This window comes from Dasypus novemcinctus, chromosome 18 (genome assembly GCF_030445035.2).
Source record: "Dasypus novemcinctus isolate mDasNov1 chromosome 18, mDasNov1.1.hap2, whole genome shotgun sequence".
Taxonomy (NCBI): Eukaryota; Metazoa; Chordata; class Mammalia; order Cingulata; family Dasypodidae; genus Dasypus; species Dasypus novemcinctus.
In genome coordinates this window covers 8,551,350-8,572,674 of record NC_080690.1, presented here as the reverse complement: position 1 = coordinate 8,572,674, position 21,325 = coordinate 8,551,350, and the positions used below count along the sequence as shown (strand labels likewise).

The 21,325-nt window shown below is 44.6% G+C and overlaps 1 protein-coding gene across 5 annotated transcripts in view; it reads right to left on the bottom strand.

Moving 5' to 3' along the window:
• Positions 1-21,325, bottom strand: part of CDYL2 (chromodomain Y like 2) — a 260,570-nt gene that overhangs the window by 61,050 nt on the left and 178,195 nt on the right. For 3 of the 5 annotated variants that reach the window (XM_071209050.1, XM_058279664.1, XM_058279667.2), the window contains exons 2-3: positions 10,599-11,190; positions 10,221-10,454 (exon numbers count right to left, since the gene is read on the bottom strand). In XM_071209050.1, coding sequence (XP_071065151.1) covers positions 10,221-10,454; positions 10,599-10,776 — 412 coding nt within the window. In that variant the 5' untranslated portion in view covers positions 10,777-11,190. The remainder of the gene's footprint in view (positions 1-10,220; positions 10,455-10,598; positions 11,191-21,325) is intronic. The other 2 variants (XM_058279665.2, XM_058279666.2) reach the window with 2 other exon arrangements.

Below are 21,325 nucleotides of genomic sequence, written 5' to 3'. Positions count from 1 at the left end.
CTTCCTCGGATCTCACCTCAAACATCATTTAGAAAGGTTTCCCAGGGAGCAGACAGGGTGGGAAGGTAAGAGAAGAGTCTAGGCAGCCTACTAAGAAGGGAAGCTATCTGCCACGCTGCCCGGAGAGGAGAGGAGCTTACAGAGGGTGGGAGCAGAGCCAGGTCAGGCCAGAAGAGGCCACAGCAGGGTGGTCCCTCCTCTTGGGTCCTCCCCACCCAAGCTTCCCTACCATGGACAGATGGTCCAGCTCAAGATTTCTGCTATTTCTGTCATTTCTGACAGCTCAACTGTTTAGGATAAGGAAATCTTTAGGGAAGAAACGACCCCAGTCCTTCCATTGATAATCTGCCCTGCAGCTGTTCCCCATAAGTACAGCTAGGGTTCAGTCCCCCAGGCATCCAGGTATATCCTGCACCCGACCCCACCCCACCTCCTGACAGTCACCCACTCTTTCCCCGAGCAATCCAGTCCCTTGCACCAAACTCACCTCCTCACTAACCTGCCCAGATGCCCTGTACTTTCCTCCTCTGTCAATCATGTCACACCTCCTCCCTAGGTTTCTACATTCTTCACAATCCCAAAAGACAGAAAGAGACAACCCACTGAAGAGGAGGAACCAAGAGTAAATGAGTACATGGACAAAAGTCTCAACCTCAGCGGTAAGGAAAGAAATGCAAATGAAAGCCCTACTGAGTTTTCTCTTTATTACTGTTAAGCAACAGTGGTAGGACGATGCCAAAAACTAGAAATGTCCCTTACTGGTTATCATTAAATATCTGTACAACATTTTTTTTATTGGGGGTGGGGGGGAGGGTATATGACAAAATTACCAGCATGATCCTGCCTCTGGGTATTTATTCTAAGAAAATAATTCAGAAAACAAAATGAAAAAGCCAAAGTTTAGACCCAGCCTATATGCCCAACAATAAGAAATTAAATAAGTAAAATATTTTATGTTCTCTTGATAAAATACAATGGCATTACTAAAATCACAAATATGAAGACTCTTGCCTAATATGGGAAACAGGTTTATTTGTAATCTATGAGTAGAAAGGTCAAAATGGGAATATTTTCATATGAAATGTTTCATATACACACAAAGATGAAGAGTAAAGCTTTATGGTCTGTAAGAAAGTCAGATATCATAAAAAGGTCCCAGATTCCAAAAACAAAGTTGAGCTTTGTGACTTGACCATATTCCCCTCTGTGGGTCCTGGGCAAGTTGGCTAATTCATGTAGTGGCAGTTTGAGATTATTTATGAACCCCAAAAAGAGAGAGAATGTTTGGGGTAAAATGGTCTGTTCCTCTGGGCATGATAGATACCCTTAGACTGTATTAGATTCAGTAGAGATGTCTTTGATTAATTATGTTAAGATTAGGGCTTTGATTCAATCATGTCAGAAGGGTGTAACTCAGGTTAAGTCCTTGCCCCCTTGGTGGGCGATATAAACAGACACTCACTCAAGTAGACACACAGATACACGAGAAAAGAGAAAGAGCTCCACAGATGCCAGAGGAGAAAACTTTGTCATAACACGAAAGAGGAGAGAGCTTTGATATTGCAGCCCTGGGAAAGGAAGCAAGCCCTATGCCAGCTGACAGCTCAGATCAGAAGAATCTGGGCCCAGAGAACCTCAAGAAGAAGGAAGGAAGGAGAGACCAGGCAGAGATCACCCGCCATCTTGCTTTAACACATGGCAATTGACTTTGATAAGAAACCAACCTTGAGTGGGACTCTAAGGCCTTGTAACTGTAAGCTTTTACCCCAAATAATTATCCTTTATAAAAGCCAACAGAGTTCTGGTACTTTGCATCAGTACCCCTTTGGCTAATACACATGGCTTAGAGACTCAGTTTCTTCATCTGTGAAGTGGGAATGAAAGATGACCCACTTCCCAGAGTTGGCAGGATGAACTGAGCCACTGCCTGGAAAACCCTCTCCAGTACCTGAACCAGGTGAGGATTTAATAAATCCCAAGTTGTGATGCCACTGTTGCTATTGTCATCACTGACAGAGGTTCAGGCACTAGGAGGGCTTATGGCAGCTTTTCTAAAATAAATGCTGTCATGAGACAAATGTCATCTTGAGATATATTGTAGACTTAGAACATGCTCTGTGTCTTGTAGGAGCTGCCTGCCTCCCATCTCTGAAATCAACAAGAAAATTTAAGTCAACTTCAATGATCACCAGTTGTTTTAAGTTCCACACTAATTATGTTCTTCCATTTTAACATATTTTCTAACCCAACTGACAAAGTTAATGTTTCCTTGTTACTAGTTGGTTTCTTGCCCATTTGAAAATATAAACCCATTTGCCTAAACTTTCTTTCCCAAAATTCCCCTACATGTCTGCAGTAGGTTGAATGATGTTCCCTCAAAGATGTCTACTTCCTAATATCCAAAACCTATAAATGTTTCCTTACACGGCAAATGAGATTTTGCAGATGTGATTAAATTAAGGATCTTGAGATGGGGAGATTATCCTGGATTGTCTGGGTGGGCCCAAAGGAATCACAAGGATCCATATAGGAGGGAGGCAGGAGGGTATCAGAGATGTGATACCGGAAGCAGACAACAGAGGGAAGAGATCATGAGCCCAGGAATACAGGCGGCCTCTAGAAGCTGGAAAGGGCAAGGAATGGATTTTCCCCAAGAATCTCCAGGAGGAGCCAGCCCTGCCAACCCATTTCAAATTTCAAACCTCCAGAACTGACAGATAATAAATCTGTGTTATGAACCAGTAAGTCTTGGAAGGAAGCCAATACAGTTCCTTTGGTCCACTAAGGGGCATCTTGATTTCGTAGAAAGAGCTCGGGCTCAACAGCCATACTGTAGTCACCTTCCAGCTCCATCTCCTGTCCCCCATGGATGAACGTGAGCCACACACTGATCCTCTTTGGTTATCACTTTCCCCATGTGGGAAACGGAGGTTGTCAAAGACATAAAATAAACAACTTCATGGACAGCACCCAGACAGGTCTCTGGCCCATGGCAAGCATTAGATAATGACAGACGTCATTTTGATTCTACTTGTTATAGTCTATTTTTTTTCCCTTTAAACAGCTTTATTGGAATATACTTTATATACCATAAAATTCACCCATTTAAAGTGCACAGATCAAAAGTTTTTACTATATTCACAGAGTTGTGCAGCCACCACCATAGTCTAATTTCAGAACATTCCCATCACTCCAGAAAGAAACCCATAACCATGATCAGTCACTCCCCTCAAACCTTGGCAATGCTTGGACTATCGTTGGAGTTCAATAAATATTAGCTACTGCCTGCCTCTATAGATCTGCCTGAACTCTGGAACAGTTTCTGTGAATGGAGTCATACAATATGTGGCCTTTTGTGTCTGGTTTATTCCACATAGCATAATGGTTTTTGGGGTTTTTTGCATGTTGTACCATGTATCAGTATTTCGCTCCTTTTTAGGACTGAATAATATTCCATTGCATGTAATATTACATATTTTGTTTACCCACTCATCAGCTGATGGACAATTTTACCTTTTTCACCACTTCGTTTGGCATTGAAATATACTTTGAAAATCAAGGGAGTCCCCTTAAGACTTACAGATGAATGTGTGCATGTGCCGGGCATGGAGGCAAATCATGAGGACCAGCCCAGTCTGGCACCTTTGGTACTACTGAAGATATCTGAAAGGAAGGCCCAGGGGTTTGGGCCAGAACATAGCCCCAAGGCCCAGGGAAAGAGTTGCTGGATTGAACCTAAATCACTGGAGGAAACTAATGGCAGACCCCAGACAGCTTCAGAATCACCAGGCCCTTTGGCCACAGCATTTCGTCCCAACTCCTCCCCTTGGCGTTGAGTCTTAACCTCTGAGCCCCAGCATCCCCACCTATAAACAAGGTTAATAATAGTTAACCTTGTTATGTTGCTATGTTGTTTGGTTGCTATGTCAGAGGACCATTGAGGGGATTACATGATACCAAGTGCACGAAACACAAAGAGAACAGCTTGGTCTACTGCTGGAGTTCAATAAATGTGAGCTGCTAGCACTGTCGCCACCACCAGTACTGCTACTGCCAGCACCGCCACCATCGTAATCATCAGGGAAGCGTCGCTGATGTATGGACCATGGGGGTGGGGAGCCAGCAGGACGACGTGGGGGTCACCACAGCGGGACACTGGCAAACCGATTTTTTAGCTGCTTTGGAATTCTATAGGAACGCCACACCCCCTACTGTCCACACCTGGGGGACTGCTTCCCTCCCCACCTTCCTTGATAAATGGCGACATGGAAACAGTTCCTCAGACTTTTCTGAAGCTAGCTAAGAGAGGAAAACACCAACTGAGCTGGCAGGGAAAGAAATTAGTTGATTTCCGAATCTTGACGGTGGTCAAGAGTCTATAAGCCTCTTCTGGATGCCAAATGCAAAAAACAGGATTCGGGAACCAAGCGGGGTGAGTCGATTCCCCGCTTCGTTGTGCCACGTGTCATGCTGCTCCCAGTGGAACAGCCAGTTTTTTCATCCCAGTCTGGCCTTTCCACCAGTGTAGCGGCCAAGTTGGACAAGTCTTAACGTTACCAATAAAAGGGTTTCGAGGTCATTCGTTAGTACAAGTAACTTACTTGCCAATTTTGAAAGACAAAACGTAAAAACCCCTTAAGCTTCTGTTATTATTGGTTGGGAAAATCACCCATTTTTGAAATAACAACAAGACTGGCCAAGGTTTGCCAGCCTTGGAGTGGGTGTCTCAAGACTGTAAAAAGAACAGCTGTGCCCAGGAAAACAGATACCTATATGAGCAAGCCCACATGGACACACGCTGTGTCTTTCGTGACTCACTAGATGGTTTGGGCCACTGCCTGTGACACTCAGAACCTTCCGGACCCAGTTTCCTGAGAAGCAGCGGTGATTCCCATTGACCCCGTGAACTGGGGCCAGCTGGGGTCAAGTTGAGGGCAAGGAGTGAGATGGCTCTGAAAGTCACAATTTTGAGGAAGTATCAAGGGGACTGGAACATGCCCAGAAGGATTACTTAGGACCTTACAGCTATATTCCTAAGTGAGAATGATCTATCAGTTTCCTTTTTCCTCCTTTTGTCTGGCTTAGAAATCCAGGTTATACCAGTCTCCCATTATTTTTTTCTTTTTCTGTTCTCTACAATAGTTTGTCTAAGGTAGGAATTAATCTGCTCCAGAATGTTTGGTAGGCTTGCCTATAAAACCATCTGGAACTTGTCTTTTATTCATGCTTTTTATGAGAACTGTTTAACTACAGATCCAATTTCTTTAATTGTGGCTGCTCTGCTCGGGTTTTCTAGTCCTCGCGGAGTCTGTTTTAAGTTGTCTTTTTCTAGGAAACTGACCACTTTATCCAGGTTTTCAAATTGGTTGGCAGAATTAGCCCTCTCAGGCTTAAAAGGATTGTGTCCTTCCCACAAAAAGCAATGGTGGTGAGTCAAAGAAGTTGACCCACCCCTGGAGTATCCCTGCCCCCAATCAGGATACATTTTGGCCAGTTATCAGGGTTTAGGAACTGCCAGTAGGGCCATGGTTGAAGTCCCAGCTTTAGAGCTGAGTTACCTGGCTCTCTCTCCTACTGCCAACACAGGCAAGCTGTGACCCCAGTCTCCTTCTCCATAAAATGACAACAGCTGCTTCTCAGGACTGCTATGAGGAACACAGAAAGAACTCCGCCAACCCCAAGCCCTCATCGCAGGCAAGATCCTCTATTCAAAAACTTTCAACTTACAACCTTTCACTTCACAAACTTCGAACTTACAGTCTCAAGGTAAGTACAAACTCTCCGCTACCACCACTGCATTCCCAGCCGCGACCTGTCATTCCCACCCCATCTCAGTGCACATCGGTCCAGAGCAGTGGTTCTCAATGCGGGGTCCCTGGACCAGCAGCATCGCATCACCTGGGAGACTACCAGAAACGCAGATTCTCGGGACCACTCCACACCTACCGAGCAGGGGATGCTGAGGCCGGCTCTGGGTTTACGAATACCCCGGGGCATTTCCCACGGCTCTACTCCATTCTGGAGTGTTTCGAAAACACTTTAAAAAGACTGCAGGATTTTTCTGTAACCCTACGGCTTCTCTAATGAAAAAAAAAAGTGTTCTTAAAAATATATGCCCGAGGGTTTGTTAGGGATATTAGAGACAATTTTTTTGGTGACATGACCGATTCGGAAGATGGAAGATTTATTACAAGTATCGTACAGATCCTGTTATTCCTGAATGAAGGAAACTCCAGAATCTGGCTAGCGCAGCGTTCTAATGCCAGGAATGCAGCTTTCAGTGGCCGAACTCCTAGGTCCTCTGTTGTCCTCCATGTCACCTGATCTGACCAGGCTACCTCTGAGTGAGGCGTCCAGGCAGTAACAGGGAGATGTGTGTGTGGTCTTGAGTCTGACCCTCACTTCCATTGTAAAACGGCCTCAGGATGGCAGGTGGGGTGGGGACATGTAACTCCCCCCACCCTCCAGCACCAACCACGGGAGGCACCAAAGAGGCTGACGCCAGGCAAACGGTCAGATTTTCAGAGCTCTTATTGCAAGACAGGTGCTCCTAATCCTAGTTCTGGTATCTTCCCCTGAAAAAAAATTACACGGTGAACTCCATCATGATCGATAAAGATAAAAACAATAATCACGCCGAAAGTGTGAGGAGGAAGAGATAAACATTATAAAAATCAAAGGTGAGATAATCTTTTAAAAGTCAATGAGGAGAAAATGACGCGTGTTGCATGTTTGGGTGGGATGAGTCATTTAACAACAGGAACGACTCTGAAAGCACTGAGTCACGGGAGGCCTGCGCCGCAGTGCCCGCGCGACAGACAACAATCATGACGACGCAAGGGAGATGAGCCTCACGAACAAGATGGATGTGAACGCATCAACGGCGGGTGCTTATGGGCTACAGGGTGATTTGGGGCATGTGGGAGCTTATGCCTTGTGCGAGAGCAGCGTCACGGGCATTAATGCAGGTTGAAGGCTCTTTCAAAGCATCAAAGCTTTGACTTATGTAGACAAGACAGCTGCTAAGATGCCCTGGACGGGACCGCGGAGGGGTTAGCTCACCCACCGGCTTCTCTGTGGGATGAACACACTGTGTTCTAGAGAAAAGGATGCCTGGTAGGAAGTTCCCCAAAGAGGAGGAGAAATAATGTCAGGTTTTAAAGCTCTGAAGGACCAGCTCACATTCCTCCTTGCGAGCTGATAATCCAAAGAGCCACCTTGGGTCCACCAACAAATGGATCTGAGAACCATCTTTTGCAACTAAGTATGTTGGCAAGAGCTACTCTATAGACCTGGGGCTGTTAAAATTCGGCGTTTAAACCAAACCAGCCCCCCTGCCCCCTGAGAGTCTGATTCATTCGACTGGGGTGGAGCCCACTTTTAACAAGCTCTCCAAGGGATACTACGGCAGATGGTCCCCAGACCACAGAGCCGTCTGTCGTGACTGCAGGAGAATCCGCACGCAGCGCCTGCTGGGTGGCTGCATGGGCTTCACACACGCACTGGGGAAACGCAGGCTGAAACCAAAATACTACCCGCCCCGGCCCCGATTTAGCACTTGTTCCCACAGCACACATCAAGGAAGTCAGCGGTAAATGAGTAACGAGTTACGTAAGGAGCTCTTCTGTATGCAGAGCCTTAATTCACCAAAGAGAAGTTGAAACCCTATAAAAAGGAACAGCCCACCCCCAAAACAAATGCTGTGCAGGCGCAGCCAGGAGCTCTCCACCCCTTCTGCGGGCGAAGATGAGCCTCCCTCTGCTCTAAGAGCCGCTCCGGCAACCCTTGCGCCCTCCAGAGCCTTTAGTTGGGGTCAGGGTCTGCAGGGGGAGGGGAGGGGTGGGACTCGGACATTGCAGGGTTCCAGAGTAGGTGTAGACACCAGCTTCATCAAGGCTTCTGTCAGGTTGAAAACATGACTTGGAGCCATACTTTGCTCGACTACACCTCTGACCCCTGGCTGGGGATGAGTTCTGGAACCAAAGCCCCCATCTTGGGTCTTGAGTCTTGTGCAAGAGCCCCAAACCACTCTCTTTGACATTTCCCCGTCTCTCTGGAAGGATTCCTAGTCCTTTCCTCTCCCCCATTCTCCCAAGACCTAGATAAAAGGCTCGTTCTAACTGGGGTGCTAAAAGCTGACAGTGGCTGCGACGTTTATCACCCCGAAGACCACAGAAGACATGTCATGTGTGTCGCACATGAGTTACTCTTCCCACCAGCCAGTCTCAGGAACCTTCTCAACACGGAGCCAGAGGCAGCCACTCCCAACTCACTGGAGACGAGCCTGCAAGTTCCACAAGAGACAAGTCCTAGCTATCTTCTTATGAGTCCATCCCAAGCACCTTGCACGGGGGCTAACCCTTACCAGGTGCTCAAAAAATCAGTATTAAATTGAATTAAACTGACACATGATGTGAAACTCCATTGCCACCCCCATTCTGCCACAGAGCATTTCTCAGAAGGCAACAGAGTCTCCTGGAGGGCTTGTTAAAACCGCTCTTCCAGGTGAGTCAGATTCCATGGGGTGGGGCCCAGGAATCTGCATTTCTAAGAGCGTGCCCAGTAAATATTAAGTACACAAAATTTGAGACCCTTTTCCTTAACCTCCCAGGGGTGTCTCATGGACACCAACACTATGGGATGGGATTCAGCAAAGGGGAGCCTAAAACTGAACAAAACACAGGCCGCTTCTGCCTCTCCTTCCAGGCACAGGCCCGAGTCCAGGAGAGAATGTCCCACGTCAGACAAAATGAGGCAGAAAAGAGATGAGAGATGAGAACGGTCTCAAGAAGCATTCTGGAGTCGACGTGACATCCACTGACCTCGCCAGGCGCGTCCTTGCTTCCCTCCCTTTACCCTGTCGTGTTCTACCACGCACCACTAACAGATCATGGACAGCGGCACCTCCGAGACCCACGGAGTGAGAACAGCCAGGGGCTCTGCCCCGCTGAGGAGGTGGCCTAGGACGAGAGGGGCACCTTCGTCTAGACCTATCTAGAAACCGGCTTCCCTCCTCCTGCCACCGCCTGCCCACTGCAGTCGCGTCCTCCCTCTTGCCCTGCTCACTGGCTCCCCACGCGCATTTCGAGCAGGGAGAGGGCTGCCAGCAGCCAAGGCGCAGGGAACTGGCTTCAGGTTCCTCCGCCCGCACCTGGGGAGCCTCCGGGGCTCCCCCAGGACCCTTCCTGAGACAGGGAACTAACTTCTCTGCAGCTGGCAGCTGTCAGAGAAACATCAGACCCAGGATGTTTACATCAAGCTCTCATTTACAGAAGCCCACTTCTCCCGAGAGATGCATTTTTAAAACAAACAGCTTTTACATATGTTAGCCGGCACAGTCATGTCAGCTTCAGGGATCCCCAGAAGGAAACATGAGTCAAGCTGGGGCAACTACTGCTAAATAAATCCTGCTTTGGTGAAAGGAACCTCAAAGCAGACTGCTCGGATCCCCAGCAAGAGTCCCTGAGATGGCGCCCTCTCCCTGTGCTCTGAGCACGCGTTCCTCCAAAACTGCCATTCTTTGGATGTGTGTCTGCCTCCGTCACCCCCTCTTTCCAGGAGCTCTTCCAACTAGTCCTACTCTGCATCCCAGCATCCCTGTTTCCTCTCACGCTCGGGTCCCACCAGGGGCGTCTGGGCACCCTGTTCTGTTGGGCAAGGCTTGAGCCAGCTCACGCTGGATTTCCCGACAGCCCAAGGCTTAGGGCCCTGGCAGCCGAAGAGGAAGGTGCTACCTGGCAGCCACAGGAGCACAGGTGTTTGAGAAACGAGGGAGTGCATGCAATTGGTGCCAAGGAACAACCTGGAAGATTTGGGCCCAGAGGACTCAATTAAGGAACATCTGGACAATTAGGGAAATGTCAGGTTTGGGAGCTTGAATTGCCTGGGTCAATGCCTCTTCTTTTCTTAATTTTGCCTGTAGGGACTTAGGAAAGAGGGAGGAATTTCATAATCTTTGCCTTGTTGCTTCCAGGATGGAGAAAGAAGGTGAAAACTAAAAGTAGCAGCATAGGAAGGGTCAGGAAACCTTTAGGACCTAATAGAAGAAATGTGGCCAGATCATCCATCCAGGCAATAGATTAAAGGAAAGGGGCTCAACTTATGGACTGCTTTGGAGAATTCCAAGTCTAGTCTGGGTCTGAGAAGTAAGAGCAGATCCCAGCCTAGTCCTCTGGGGCATGATGAAATTGAAAGCCAGGGTTCTGAGGGCTGCAGTTTACCCTGTAACGGTACTGGCTCTCTTGGGCCATAAGTCTCGGGTCCTGATGGGTGAGAGCTTTGAGCTGCCCTCTGAGAAGTGTCTCTAGAGTGGTTACCATGACCTTGGGTGTCTTGAAGCGCAGTCAGGAATTTCAGACTCATTAGAGACCTCGGCGGGTGCATCAGTGGCTTGGCCTCCCCACATGCATAGGTGTCTGTAACCAGTGTGGGCATATGACCAAGTCCACATGGCCCTGGGTGAGAGAGATGAAGGGAGAATTACTGGCCAGCTAAAAGTCGGGGACGGGGGTAAGGGGCTTATAGGTTTCCCTAGGCTGCACACAAAGCTCCCTGTCCACCAAGGCCAGGGCCACACCCAAGGAAGAAAAGCAACCTACCAAGCCCGTTCTCTGCCAGGGCTGCGTGGCTGACGTCACACTCCCCCAGGTCTTGCTCTCCAACGTGATCATTCAAATCCAAGCCAGGCTGATGGGACCCATTTCCAAAGTGCCTCTCATCCTTCTCTGAACTGGTATCCCCATTTTCCATCCCATTCTGAGCCTTTTTCAGGGGCATTATTTGCAAGCCACTGGGGGTAGTCCTGTAAGATACAGTCTTGGTGGCCCTGTCACCACCCACCGGGGGCTTCGTGGAATACCCTTTCTTCGGCTTGGGCAGGGAAGGGCTTATTCGCTTCCGTTTATGGGAAGTCCCTTTGCTCTTTCCAGATTCGGAAGGTCTGTGGGAGAGTTTCTCAACTGATGCCCCTCGACTGTCACGCAGGAGCTTGGAGGCACTGGCCTGCTTCCCTGACTTGATCCTCTTGTCTTTGGACACATGCAGCCCATTGAATTCATCGATAAACTCCTCACAGTGCAAGAGATGGTGCTCTGGCTCCCACGTGTCCTCCGTGCTCCCATATCCTTTCCACCGGATCAGATACTCCCATTTTCCTTTCTTGTTCTTCCTCTTGTCTACAATCCTTTCAACCTGGGATACAAGATAGGAGAGTCAGAAAAGAGAAGGGAGAAAAATATCAGTCCCATGCAACAAGAACCACCTCTGGTCATGGGGTAAACCATCTGATGCCTGGAGCCAGCCCTCCCAGGAGTATCCAGGAAGGCTGGTGTAAATTAGGACATCATGAACCAGAACCAAAAACCCATGGTCCTTTCCCACGACAGAGCCACATGTTGCCATGCCTGGCTGGTGTCATCTGCCTGTCCACCCAAGACCTAACTTGTTTGAAATTGTACCGCAAGCTTTCACTAAAGGTCTTTATTCTTTTCATTGCGCCAAAGTAGACTCAGATTTTTAAAGACCAATTTGGTATGGTATGGGTTTGTCACCCTTACTTAAAATAATAAGCAACACTTATTGAGCATTTTTGTGGTAGGTGTTACATTAACATCCTTACTTAATTGTAACATTATTGAGCATTTACAAAGCAGGCACTTATCACTGGGTATACCCTCTTTCTTTTCATCTTCTTCTGACAACCACCCAATGATGGGATATCTTTGTTATCCCCATTTTACAGCGAGAGAACCAGGACTCAGGGAGACTAACTCAACCAAGTTCCAAAGCTGGTAAGCACAGGTTTGAACCCACTCTTACTACTGTCTTCATCACCGGGACTTACTAACTTTCAGCTACATATAACTTCCACACTGAGCAGAGGACTTGAAGAGATGAGGCCCTGTCCTCCCCTATCAGCAACGCCAGCTTCCACAAGGGGACAGGGAACATTTTTTGAAAGTCCACTATGTGTGCCACATAATCCCACGGGGTGTGCACTATTGCTATCTATATTTGATTGATGAAGGAACTGAGTGTTGGAAATTCCCCTACAATCACACAGCCAGGAAGTGGTGGAACTGGGATTCTAACCGAGGTTCTGAACCCACGTGTCTCAGCAGCTTCAAAGGTAGAAAGCCTCCCCTGCTCTATGTAATCCCGTGGGAAAAATACAGAAAATGCCAGTCCAAATGTAATAACTGGTAAATCTAGGTGAGGGATGTGCAATGGTTAATTTTTTATTTTTTCATATTTTACATAGGCTTGAAATGTTTTTATTCAAAATAAGGAGAAAAGTCCCAATGTGCTACCAAAAAATCTAAATTTCAATGAGAAAAGTAAACAATATTACAATGTCAATATAATGCACTTTTCTAGAATGGAATTTTGACCCATTGAAATTAAGTAATAAGTGGAGAATATGCCGTAAGAATTCATGAAAAGAAAAATAATATGGGAGAGAGGATATGAATATTATTGTTGAAGATGGGAAATGGGTATATGAGGAATCACTACGTCTTTGTTTACGTCAACATATACACTTGAACGTTATGTTTGAAATTTTCCATAAATAAAAAGTAAAAAATTTTGAAAAGCTGAAATTGTCTCACAAATGGCTTATGTACAACAGAGGCTATGCAAAATAATTAAGAGACTTTCATTGCTTTGTACATAATAAATATTTCAGTAGCTAGACCACACTGTCTTTCCATAGTATTGCCTCTTCACAGACCATTGTTTCCTTAATCGATTTATCTCAATAGTCTATTAAGGGAAGCAGACTTGGCCCAGTGGTTAGGGCATCCATCTACCACATGGGAGGTCCGCGGTTCAAACCCCGGGCCTCCTTGGCCCGTGCGGAGCTGGCCCACGCGCAGTGCTGATGTGCACAAGGAGTGCCGTGCCATGCAGGGGTGTCCCCACGTAAGGGAGCCCCACACGCAAAGAGTGTGCCCCATAAGGAAAGCCACCCAGGGCGAAAGAAAGTGTGGCCTGCCTAAGAATGGCGCTGCACACACGGAGAGCTGACACAACAAGATGACGCAACAAAAAGAAACACAGGTTCCTGTGCCGCTTACAACAACAGAAGTGGACAAAGAAGAACACACAGCAAATAGACACAGAGAACAGACAACTGGGGTGTGGGGGGAAGGGGAGAGAAATAAAAATAAATAAATAAATCTTTTTTAAAAAGTCTATCAAAATTTCTTTCATTAGAAAATGCTCTGTGAACATGTTTTAGATTTATTAACATAATTTTTAGATGGATCATACAAACTCTAGAACAGGTTAAAAGAAAGTAAAATCATGCTAGTGCCATCCAATCTCCAACCTCTGAGTCAAGCAATGGGGCTCAGTATTCATTTTGATGCTGCTTTAGAAAGCTAAGAGGGCTTATAGGGGATCCTGAAGCTTGACTCACAGAGGGAGCTTAGCATAGTTTGAGAGCTTTGTAGGGGGAAGTCCCGTGCAGGTTTACAAAGAGAGTAAAGCAAACAAGCAACTTGGCACTGTCTGAAATAGCAGCATTCCCAAAGACACCAACCTAGAAGTGTCAAGGAAAGCCCAGATTATTTCTTGGGAGCTAAGGAATGTATGTTGGTTTAGGAGCATCTTGTTCCAGAAAGCACATGTTCAGCTCCCAGGATAGAGAAGATTCTTCCCCAGGGTGGAGAAGATAAAGTCAATATAATGGATGGAGGGTGGGTGGAACGAAGGAAGGATGGATGGATGGATGGTTGGATGGGTGAAATGGTAGGTAGAGATGTGGGTCTGTGAATGGATGAATGGATGGCAGCCACTTATCAAAACAAGCTTAGTAGATTGTTTAAGAATACAGCTGTTAGGACAAGAGCATCTGGTTTAAATCATCTGCTTTTTATCATGTGACTTTATGCAAGCCAATAGATCTCTTAAAGGCTGGGTGACTCCTATAGCAAGGGGGGGATAATAGAACCTATCTCATAGGGCTGTGGTACAGAATATATGATACATAATTTTGCACTTCACAGTAAAAGTCACTTAATGTTGCCTGTGACCTTAGTGAAAAACCTTGCTGGTTGTCTAAAGACAGATGTTTTTCTGTCCTACAGAGCATGACCCTGTCAGGATAATCAACTCCTCCCTGGGAAAAAGGGAGCACTCAGCTACTTGGCCCTTCCAGGTGTAGAGGATGGCTACCCATAGAAGGGATGCTCAAGAAGCTGGATAATCAACAAGGGTGCAAAGTCTAGATGGCTATTTGGGGTCGCACTGGAGGAGAGCTTGCTTTTGCTTCCTCCCAGGCTCTCTGACAACCCCGCACGAGAGGATGCAGTTGGAAGTTGCTTGACGGGGGACAGGAAGTCCATTCAGTGGCTTGCCATCCTGTTTCTACTTAGCCCAGTACTGAAATGAACGGTATCAATAGCATCATCCCTAATAGCCTGGTGGGGGTGTTGGGGGCAACTTCTGGTTCTGCCACTTTCCATCCAAATGAGCCTGGGCAATTCACCTGGCCCCTTTGGGCCCCAGTGTCATCATCTGTAAAACAGATAATAATAATAACAGCAGCTACATGCAGAGTTGTTGGGATAACTGAATGGAATAAGATATGAGGAAAATATCTGCAAAACCACAGAGAGCTGAAGCACTCTCATATGGATAAACTTCAATTGACAAAAATGTTTTATATCCATTATTTCATCCACACCTAAAATTATAATACTTTCAGGTTCAGGAATGTGATTGCTTTTTCTGAAAGACCATCATGCCCTCAAGGAGCTCAGAAGACATCTGTTCCCAAATAGCCTATCGCATTTTAATCTCTGTCATCCCCTGGAACCCAGTCTTCTCTTTATGTCCTAGTGTATGTTTTCTGACCCTCCTTCCTCCTCTTCTCAAGAGCATATCAAAACAAAACCAGAATTCTCATTTGTTCTGTTGATAACAAAGGTCCAAGTTATTTAGGACTTGATCTTGCATGTGTCTGCAAGATTCTGGGAATCTTTCTTCCTCTGATAGCCCCCAAAGCTCCTCCACTGTTTCCTAACTCCTCACATCTGCTAAGTAAAAAGCAGAGACCTGACCAACCTGCTTCTGGGTGCTTTGTTTCCTGATTTCCCACCGCTACCCCTACCCTACCTGCACAGGCCATGGGCATCACCTGAGTTTGTTCAAACTGGACACCATCTTTAGTTCTCCTCCTTATACATTCTAACAAACATACGAATGATATTAGAAATTGCACATAGACACACACACAATTGAAGATAAGCAACCTGAGACCCTGGGCTATTCCTTAGAGTTTGGTAACCAAAGTGTTAATCTCTTATCCCAGTTAGCAGGTGGGGGCAGGGACATTCTGATGCAGTCATTACCAGTTTCAGGCTGATGAGTAGATGGCATCTCATTAGAGAGAATAATGATGACAATTACCTCTACTGGGTACATGTTAAGTTCAAGGAACTATGCTAAGTACTTTTTAAGTTGTCATATTTAATCATATATATATATATATATATATATATATATAAAATATACAAATTTTTATTTTTAAAAATGCCTTCATTGCAAAGTTAAAATGTAGAGGGCTCATTCCCCCCCCACACACACACATGCACACAAAGCATTCATAAATATGGGCAACAATGCTATTTCATTTAAAAAGAACACTTGTCCAACTTAAGAGGCAGTGCAACCCTCAGGCTGCCACAGTGTCCAGATTAGTAAATTTGCCTCACTGACCAGAATTTATAACGTAATTCCAAAATTTAAGAGGGAGGGATAAAATATATGTAGTCCAACGGGAACAATTATTCTCAAATATCTTCCCTAGACATTCAAGTTTTGCACTTGAGTCGATGTTGTGTTTCTCCCTCTCCCTGGCTGTCTGGATATATAGTGATGATATTGTTTCATGTTGTTCACAAAGGTGATGAAAAGTTTTCTGGAATATAACATGATATTGAAATGCATCTTCTGATAATTAAATTCACAGGTTCAAAAATGATTGCACTTTCAAACAGAATACCTAATGGGTGTTCATTCATCTTGATGCCACAAAAATATACAAAATAATCAAACTCAAAGAATGCCAACTCCTCTTTCATTATAGGACAACCAGTTCCCAGAAATAGTTCAGAAGACTGGGGTTGAAGGTTTCTGGTAGAAGGCTTTCATTTAATTTTGACATTCAGCCACTCTTTACTACAGCTTACAAACAAATCAACATGACCACAAATGAGCACAAAAAGACAAGGAGCACTGCTAGCATGCCAAAGAGCTTCACTGCTGCAGCTACCATAGGACACAGGAAATGGAGCCATATTTAATCTTTTAATGAGTCTTGGAGCTGAGTATTTTTCTCACATTGACAGGTGAGGAAATTGAGCCTCAGAGAAGATAGGTAAAGCTCCCTAAATCACACGGCGAGTAGGTAATGGAGCTGAGATCTGAACCCAGGTCCATCCAACTCCAGAGCCCCAGCTCTCAGCCACTGGTGAGACTCATCTCACCACTGATCAGAAGCAACTAGAACAAGGCAGGGTCCAACAAAATACCAACTCTGTGAATGAGCAACACGCAGGTATAGGCACTGAAAAAGGAAATGGCTTCATGGAAGTCATTCATTAAAGAAATCTTAAAGTGAGCACAAAGTAAGATGTAGTCACAAGAAACAAAAGTGCTCTGAAGGGGAAGAGAAAGGCATGGGGAGAAAGAATGACAGAGGGTTTACTTCAAACTGGAAAGTCAGGAAGGTCCTCTGAAAAAGGGCATTTTAAACTGAGATTAAACTGGGCCTTTAGGGGTTAGAGAACATTTGGACCAGTGAGAAACCTTTCCAAGCAAGGGGAAGTCCCCACCCCACTTCTTCAGCTTTCCATTGGTAGTTTAGTTAATAAATAACAACATCTAACATTTCTTGAGCATTTACTAAGTGCCTGCCACTACAGTACAAGATCCCTACGTATTAACTTATATCTTCAAAATAACCCAGAGACACAGTTCACTGCATTCTCCTTTCTTCATAGAGGAAGGAACTGAGACTTGGACAATTTGGCCAGAGTCCCATCCCTAGTAAACAGTGGAGAGCTATGATTTGGCCCCATGAGTCCTGGTTCCTGATCCCAAGCCTCTTATGACCATACAACCTCTGCCTCCCAGTACATTCAGGGGCCCAGCCGGCCTGAGGTTGACAGCATATCCACAGCTTCAGACTCTTGCCCTCAACTCCTGTCAAGGGCACTGAAAACCTGCGGCATCTTTTTTTTTTTTTTTTAAGATTTTTATTTATTTATTTCTCTCCCCCCTGCTTCCGCCTCAGTTGTCTGTTCTCCTTGTCTATTCGCTGTGTGTTCTTCTTTGTCCACTTGTTGTCAGTGGCATGGGAATCTGTGTTTCTTTTTGTTGCGTCATCTTGTTGTGTAAGCTCTCCCCATGTGTGCGGCACCATTGCTGGGCAGGCTGCACTTTCTTTTGTGCTGGGCGGCTTTCCTTACAGGGCGCACTCCTTGCGCATTGGGCTCCCCTACGCGGGGACACCCCTGTGTGGCAGGTCACTCCTTGCGCACATCAGCACTGCATGTGGGCCAGCTCCACATGGGTCAAGGAGACCAGGGTTTTGAATCGCGGACCTCCCATGTGGTAGACAGACGCCCTAACCACTCGGCCAGGTCCGCTTCCCAACCTGCGGCATCTTTACATGATCTAGGATTGGCCTCCTAAGCTCAACTCTTCTAAGGTCCTAGCATACACGTGAGCCTCCCTCCCCATTCTGCTTTATTTCTTCATTGGTTCAAAGGGAATCAGACTAACCACCAATCATATTTCATACCCTTCTTCCCACTAGAAGGGTCCATAAAATTACAGTAACTCAGGAATCCAGGCTTACCACTCAAAGATCTGACAGATCTTAATGGCATGTCCCCACACAGTTGGGGTTAGATTGGGAAACTTTGGGCTGCTAGTATATTCCATGACCTTTGAAAACAAAGAGCAAAGACAAAAAAGATGTTCCAGCCTGCCATCTGCCTGTACAGAAACAGCTCATTCCCCTGACTCTGGACCTCAAACCCACAGCCAGAAGAACCTCTTTCTTAGTTTCCTTTCCACATCATGGGACAACTTCCTTGGGAGTGGAGGCTCAAAGACACCCCATCATTACAACTTGGGGAATAAAGTCCTCAGATGGGGTATAGCCAGGACAAGCTTTGCGAGCAACCTGACATGGGCAATTTCTGGTCTAGAACACTGTGATTGCTTCAGATTTTCTAGTCCAAGAATGAGACAAACAGAACCAGAGGCTTTCTCTGCTCAGTCCAGCAAAACCACACTAGGGGAATGGCTGTCAGGCATAAGAAATTCGTTTCAGAGCCGGGAAATCAAGCTAGCCCCTGGGGGAGGATCTGATTGGGGGATTCTGTATCATCCAAATGATGAGGTGCACCAAGAGGGGGCCCCACACCCACTCAGTTTGACACAACTACACCCAAGAGGCCTCCCTTTGATAAGAGCACAAACAAAACCTAGCAACAACCACAGGACATATTTATACAAACTAAAACCTAACAATGTGAGCATAACTAAAAATTCTCAGGAAAATCATACGAGTGATTTAGGATGTACCGTACATTTTTGGATAGCATTTGTGTTGTGTTTTCAAAGGCTCCAGAATATATGACCCCTGTTTTAAGAAAGAGAGAGAAATGATTAAATGAAAGCCAACAGGCTGAGATGCAAACCGAAATGAAGAAGATCTCATCTACATAAAAAAGGATATAAGGAAACCAAAGGAAAATGCAAGCAAAGAAAAAGAATTTCTGTTGGAGCCAGTAAAGGACAGAATCAACATGCAGAAAATCAAGCCAGTGATGTAGACAACACACCTGAAAAGCTCTCCAAGAGTGCAGAAGAATAGAGTGCAGAGATTTCAAAGGAAACTTCAAGAAGAGAACAGACCTTTAGGAGTGTGAACAGATCCTGCCAACAGGTATGGCAGAGGGAAAAATGAAAAGGGGGCAGGAACATGAATCAAGGTATAGTAGAAGACTCCTGTATGTTAAAAAAATGCAGGTCAAAAAATATCTTAGTGATAGAGGGGAGGCTGGGATGTATCAATCTTATTTCTATCTTTGAAAATTTCATAAACTTAAATCGTCCACCCTCATACCCTACCCCTCTCCAGCCAAAACGGTAGGAACAAAAATCAGGCAGACTTCAGAGAATATTAAATACCAAAACACAATTTGAAGAAATATTGTGAATTCAAGAATTCTATAACCAGTCAAGTGGTCCTTTAGATGGGAAGATAGGAGGAAGACATCTCATATATCAGTGGACAAAAAAACAACTATCCTTTTTTTTAAAAAAAAGACCCAAACAGGTACTTCAAATAAGATTTTAAACTGAATTATTAAAATTGAAAACTTAAGGTGAAATAAGTACATATTAGAAGTAATGCTGAACAGTGATAACCAAATAAATCACTGTGATTGTGATAAAAATTGGAAGCAAACAAAATTATTTTCAAAGGATTATTTGTATATATACATATATCAGAAAAATAGGAAGTTAAAATATAATAATAAAATGATGCTTAAATGCCAAGTTAACAAGGATAAAAAGTGATCATATATGAAAGTTAATATTTACTGTACTAATTTTGCATTTAATTACCAAAGAAACAAATGCTAATGTACTTTTTTAAAAAAGCATTTATATTAAAGAAAGGAAAATTGCCCATAAAATGACATACCTTCATTCATAATGGGAAAAACATGAAAAAATGCTGATGCTTTTAACAGGCAAATAAACTATAGTATATTCATGAAATGGAGTACTACTCAGCAATAAAAAGAACAAACTATCATCAGCACAATAAATGGAACCATTTCAAAGGTAATATGCTGAAAGAAAGAAGCCAGACCAAAAAAAAAAAGTATAAACCAGGTAAGACTAACCTACAGTGATACAACTCAGACCAGTGGCTGCCAGGGGTGAATGGGGTGGGTGGGTGGAGAGGACACCTGCAGAGGGCAGGTGGTCGGCTGAATCATGCCTCTCACAAATACAACGTGCAAGTCCCAACTCCTGGTCCTGTGGGTGTGAACCCATCTGTAAACAGGATCCTCAAAGAACCTATGAAGATGAGGCCAGACTCAGTCAAGGTGGGCCTTAGTCCAGGATGTCTGGAGTTCTTATAAGCAAAAGAAGTGTGGACACACAAGAAGGGGCCAGGGAGAGAGACAAAAAGTGCATGTTGCCATATCACAGGAGAGGCTGAATACCAGCAAGCCACCACCAGAATGCTACGGATTTTAGAGAAGGCCTGACCTGCCCATACCTTGATTTTGGACTTCTAGCCTCCAAACTGGAAGCCAAAGACATTCCTGCTGTTTAAGTTAATCAGTTTGGAGCATTTCATCACAGCAGCCCTGGAAAACTAAGACACGGAACAAGGAAATTTTCTGGGGGGGTGGGAATGTTCTATATCTTGACTAAGGTGGTGGTGTACACATATGTTAAAAAGTCATCAGTCTTTACAATTAAAATGTGTGAACTGTATTGCATACAAACTATGCATCAAAAAAGTTGCTTAGAAAACATACACCAAACATAACTGCACCAGAATTTAAAAAGAGGAAATACATTTCAAATCAAATGGTAAGACAGAAACAGGGCCCATAGTGCAAAAGACATTTTAGAGATGAAATATCCTTAAAGCATAAACAAAAAAAGCATTAAATAAGAACTCAGAAATGACAACAAATATTATTTATGAAAAGAAGATATAAATATCAAACTCTCCCAATAAAAAGGAAAACTTTCAGATGGGATTTTAAAAGAATAGTACAGGACATACCTCACAATTTATGCAAAAATTAACTCAAAATGGATCAAAGGCCTAAGAGTAAAATATAAAATTATAATACTTCTACAAGAAAGTTTAGGAGAAAATCATCATGGCCTTGGGTTTGGCAAGGACATCTCAGAAATAACCCAAAAGCCCAATCTATAGGAGAAAAAAAAGATAAACTGAAATTTATTAAAATTTAAAACTTTTGTTCTGTCACAGACTTGATTAGAAAAATATTTGCAAACCACATATTCAATAAAGGATATTCATCTAAAATATATAAAGAACTTATAAAAAATCACCAATAAGAAAACAAATGGCCCAATTAAACAATGGGCAAAATACATAATACTTCATTAAAGAAGATATAGAGATGTCAAACAAGCATATGAAAAGATTCTTCGTATCATTAGACGCTAGGAAAATGCAAATTAAAACTGCAATGAGATACTATTATGCACCTATTAGAACAGCTAAAATTAAAAAAAATAA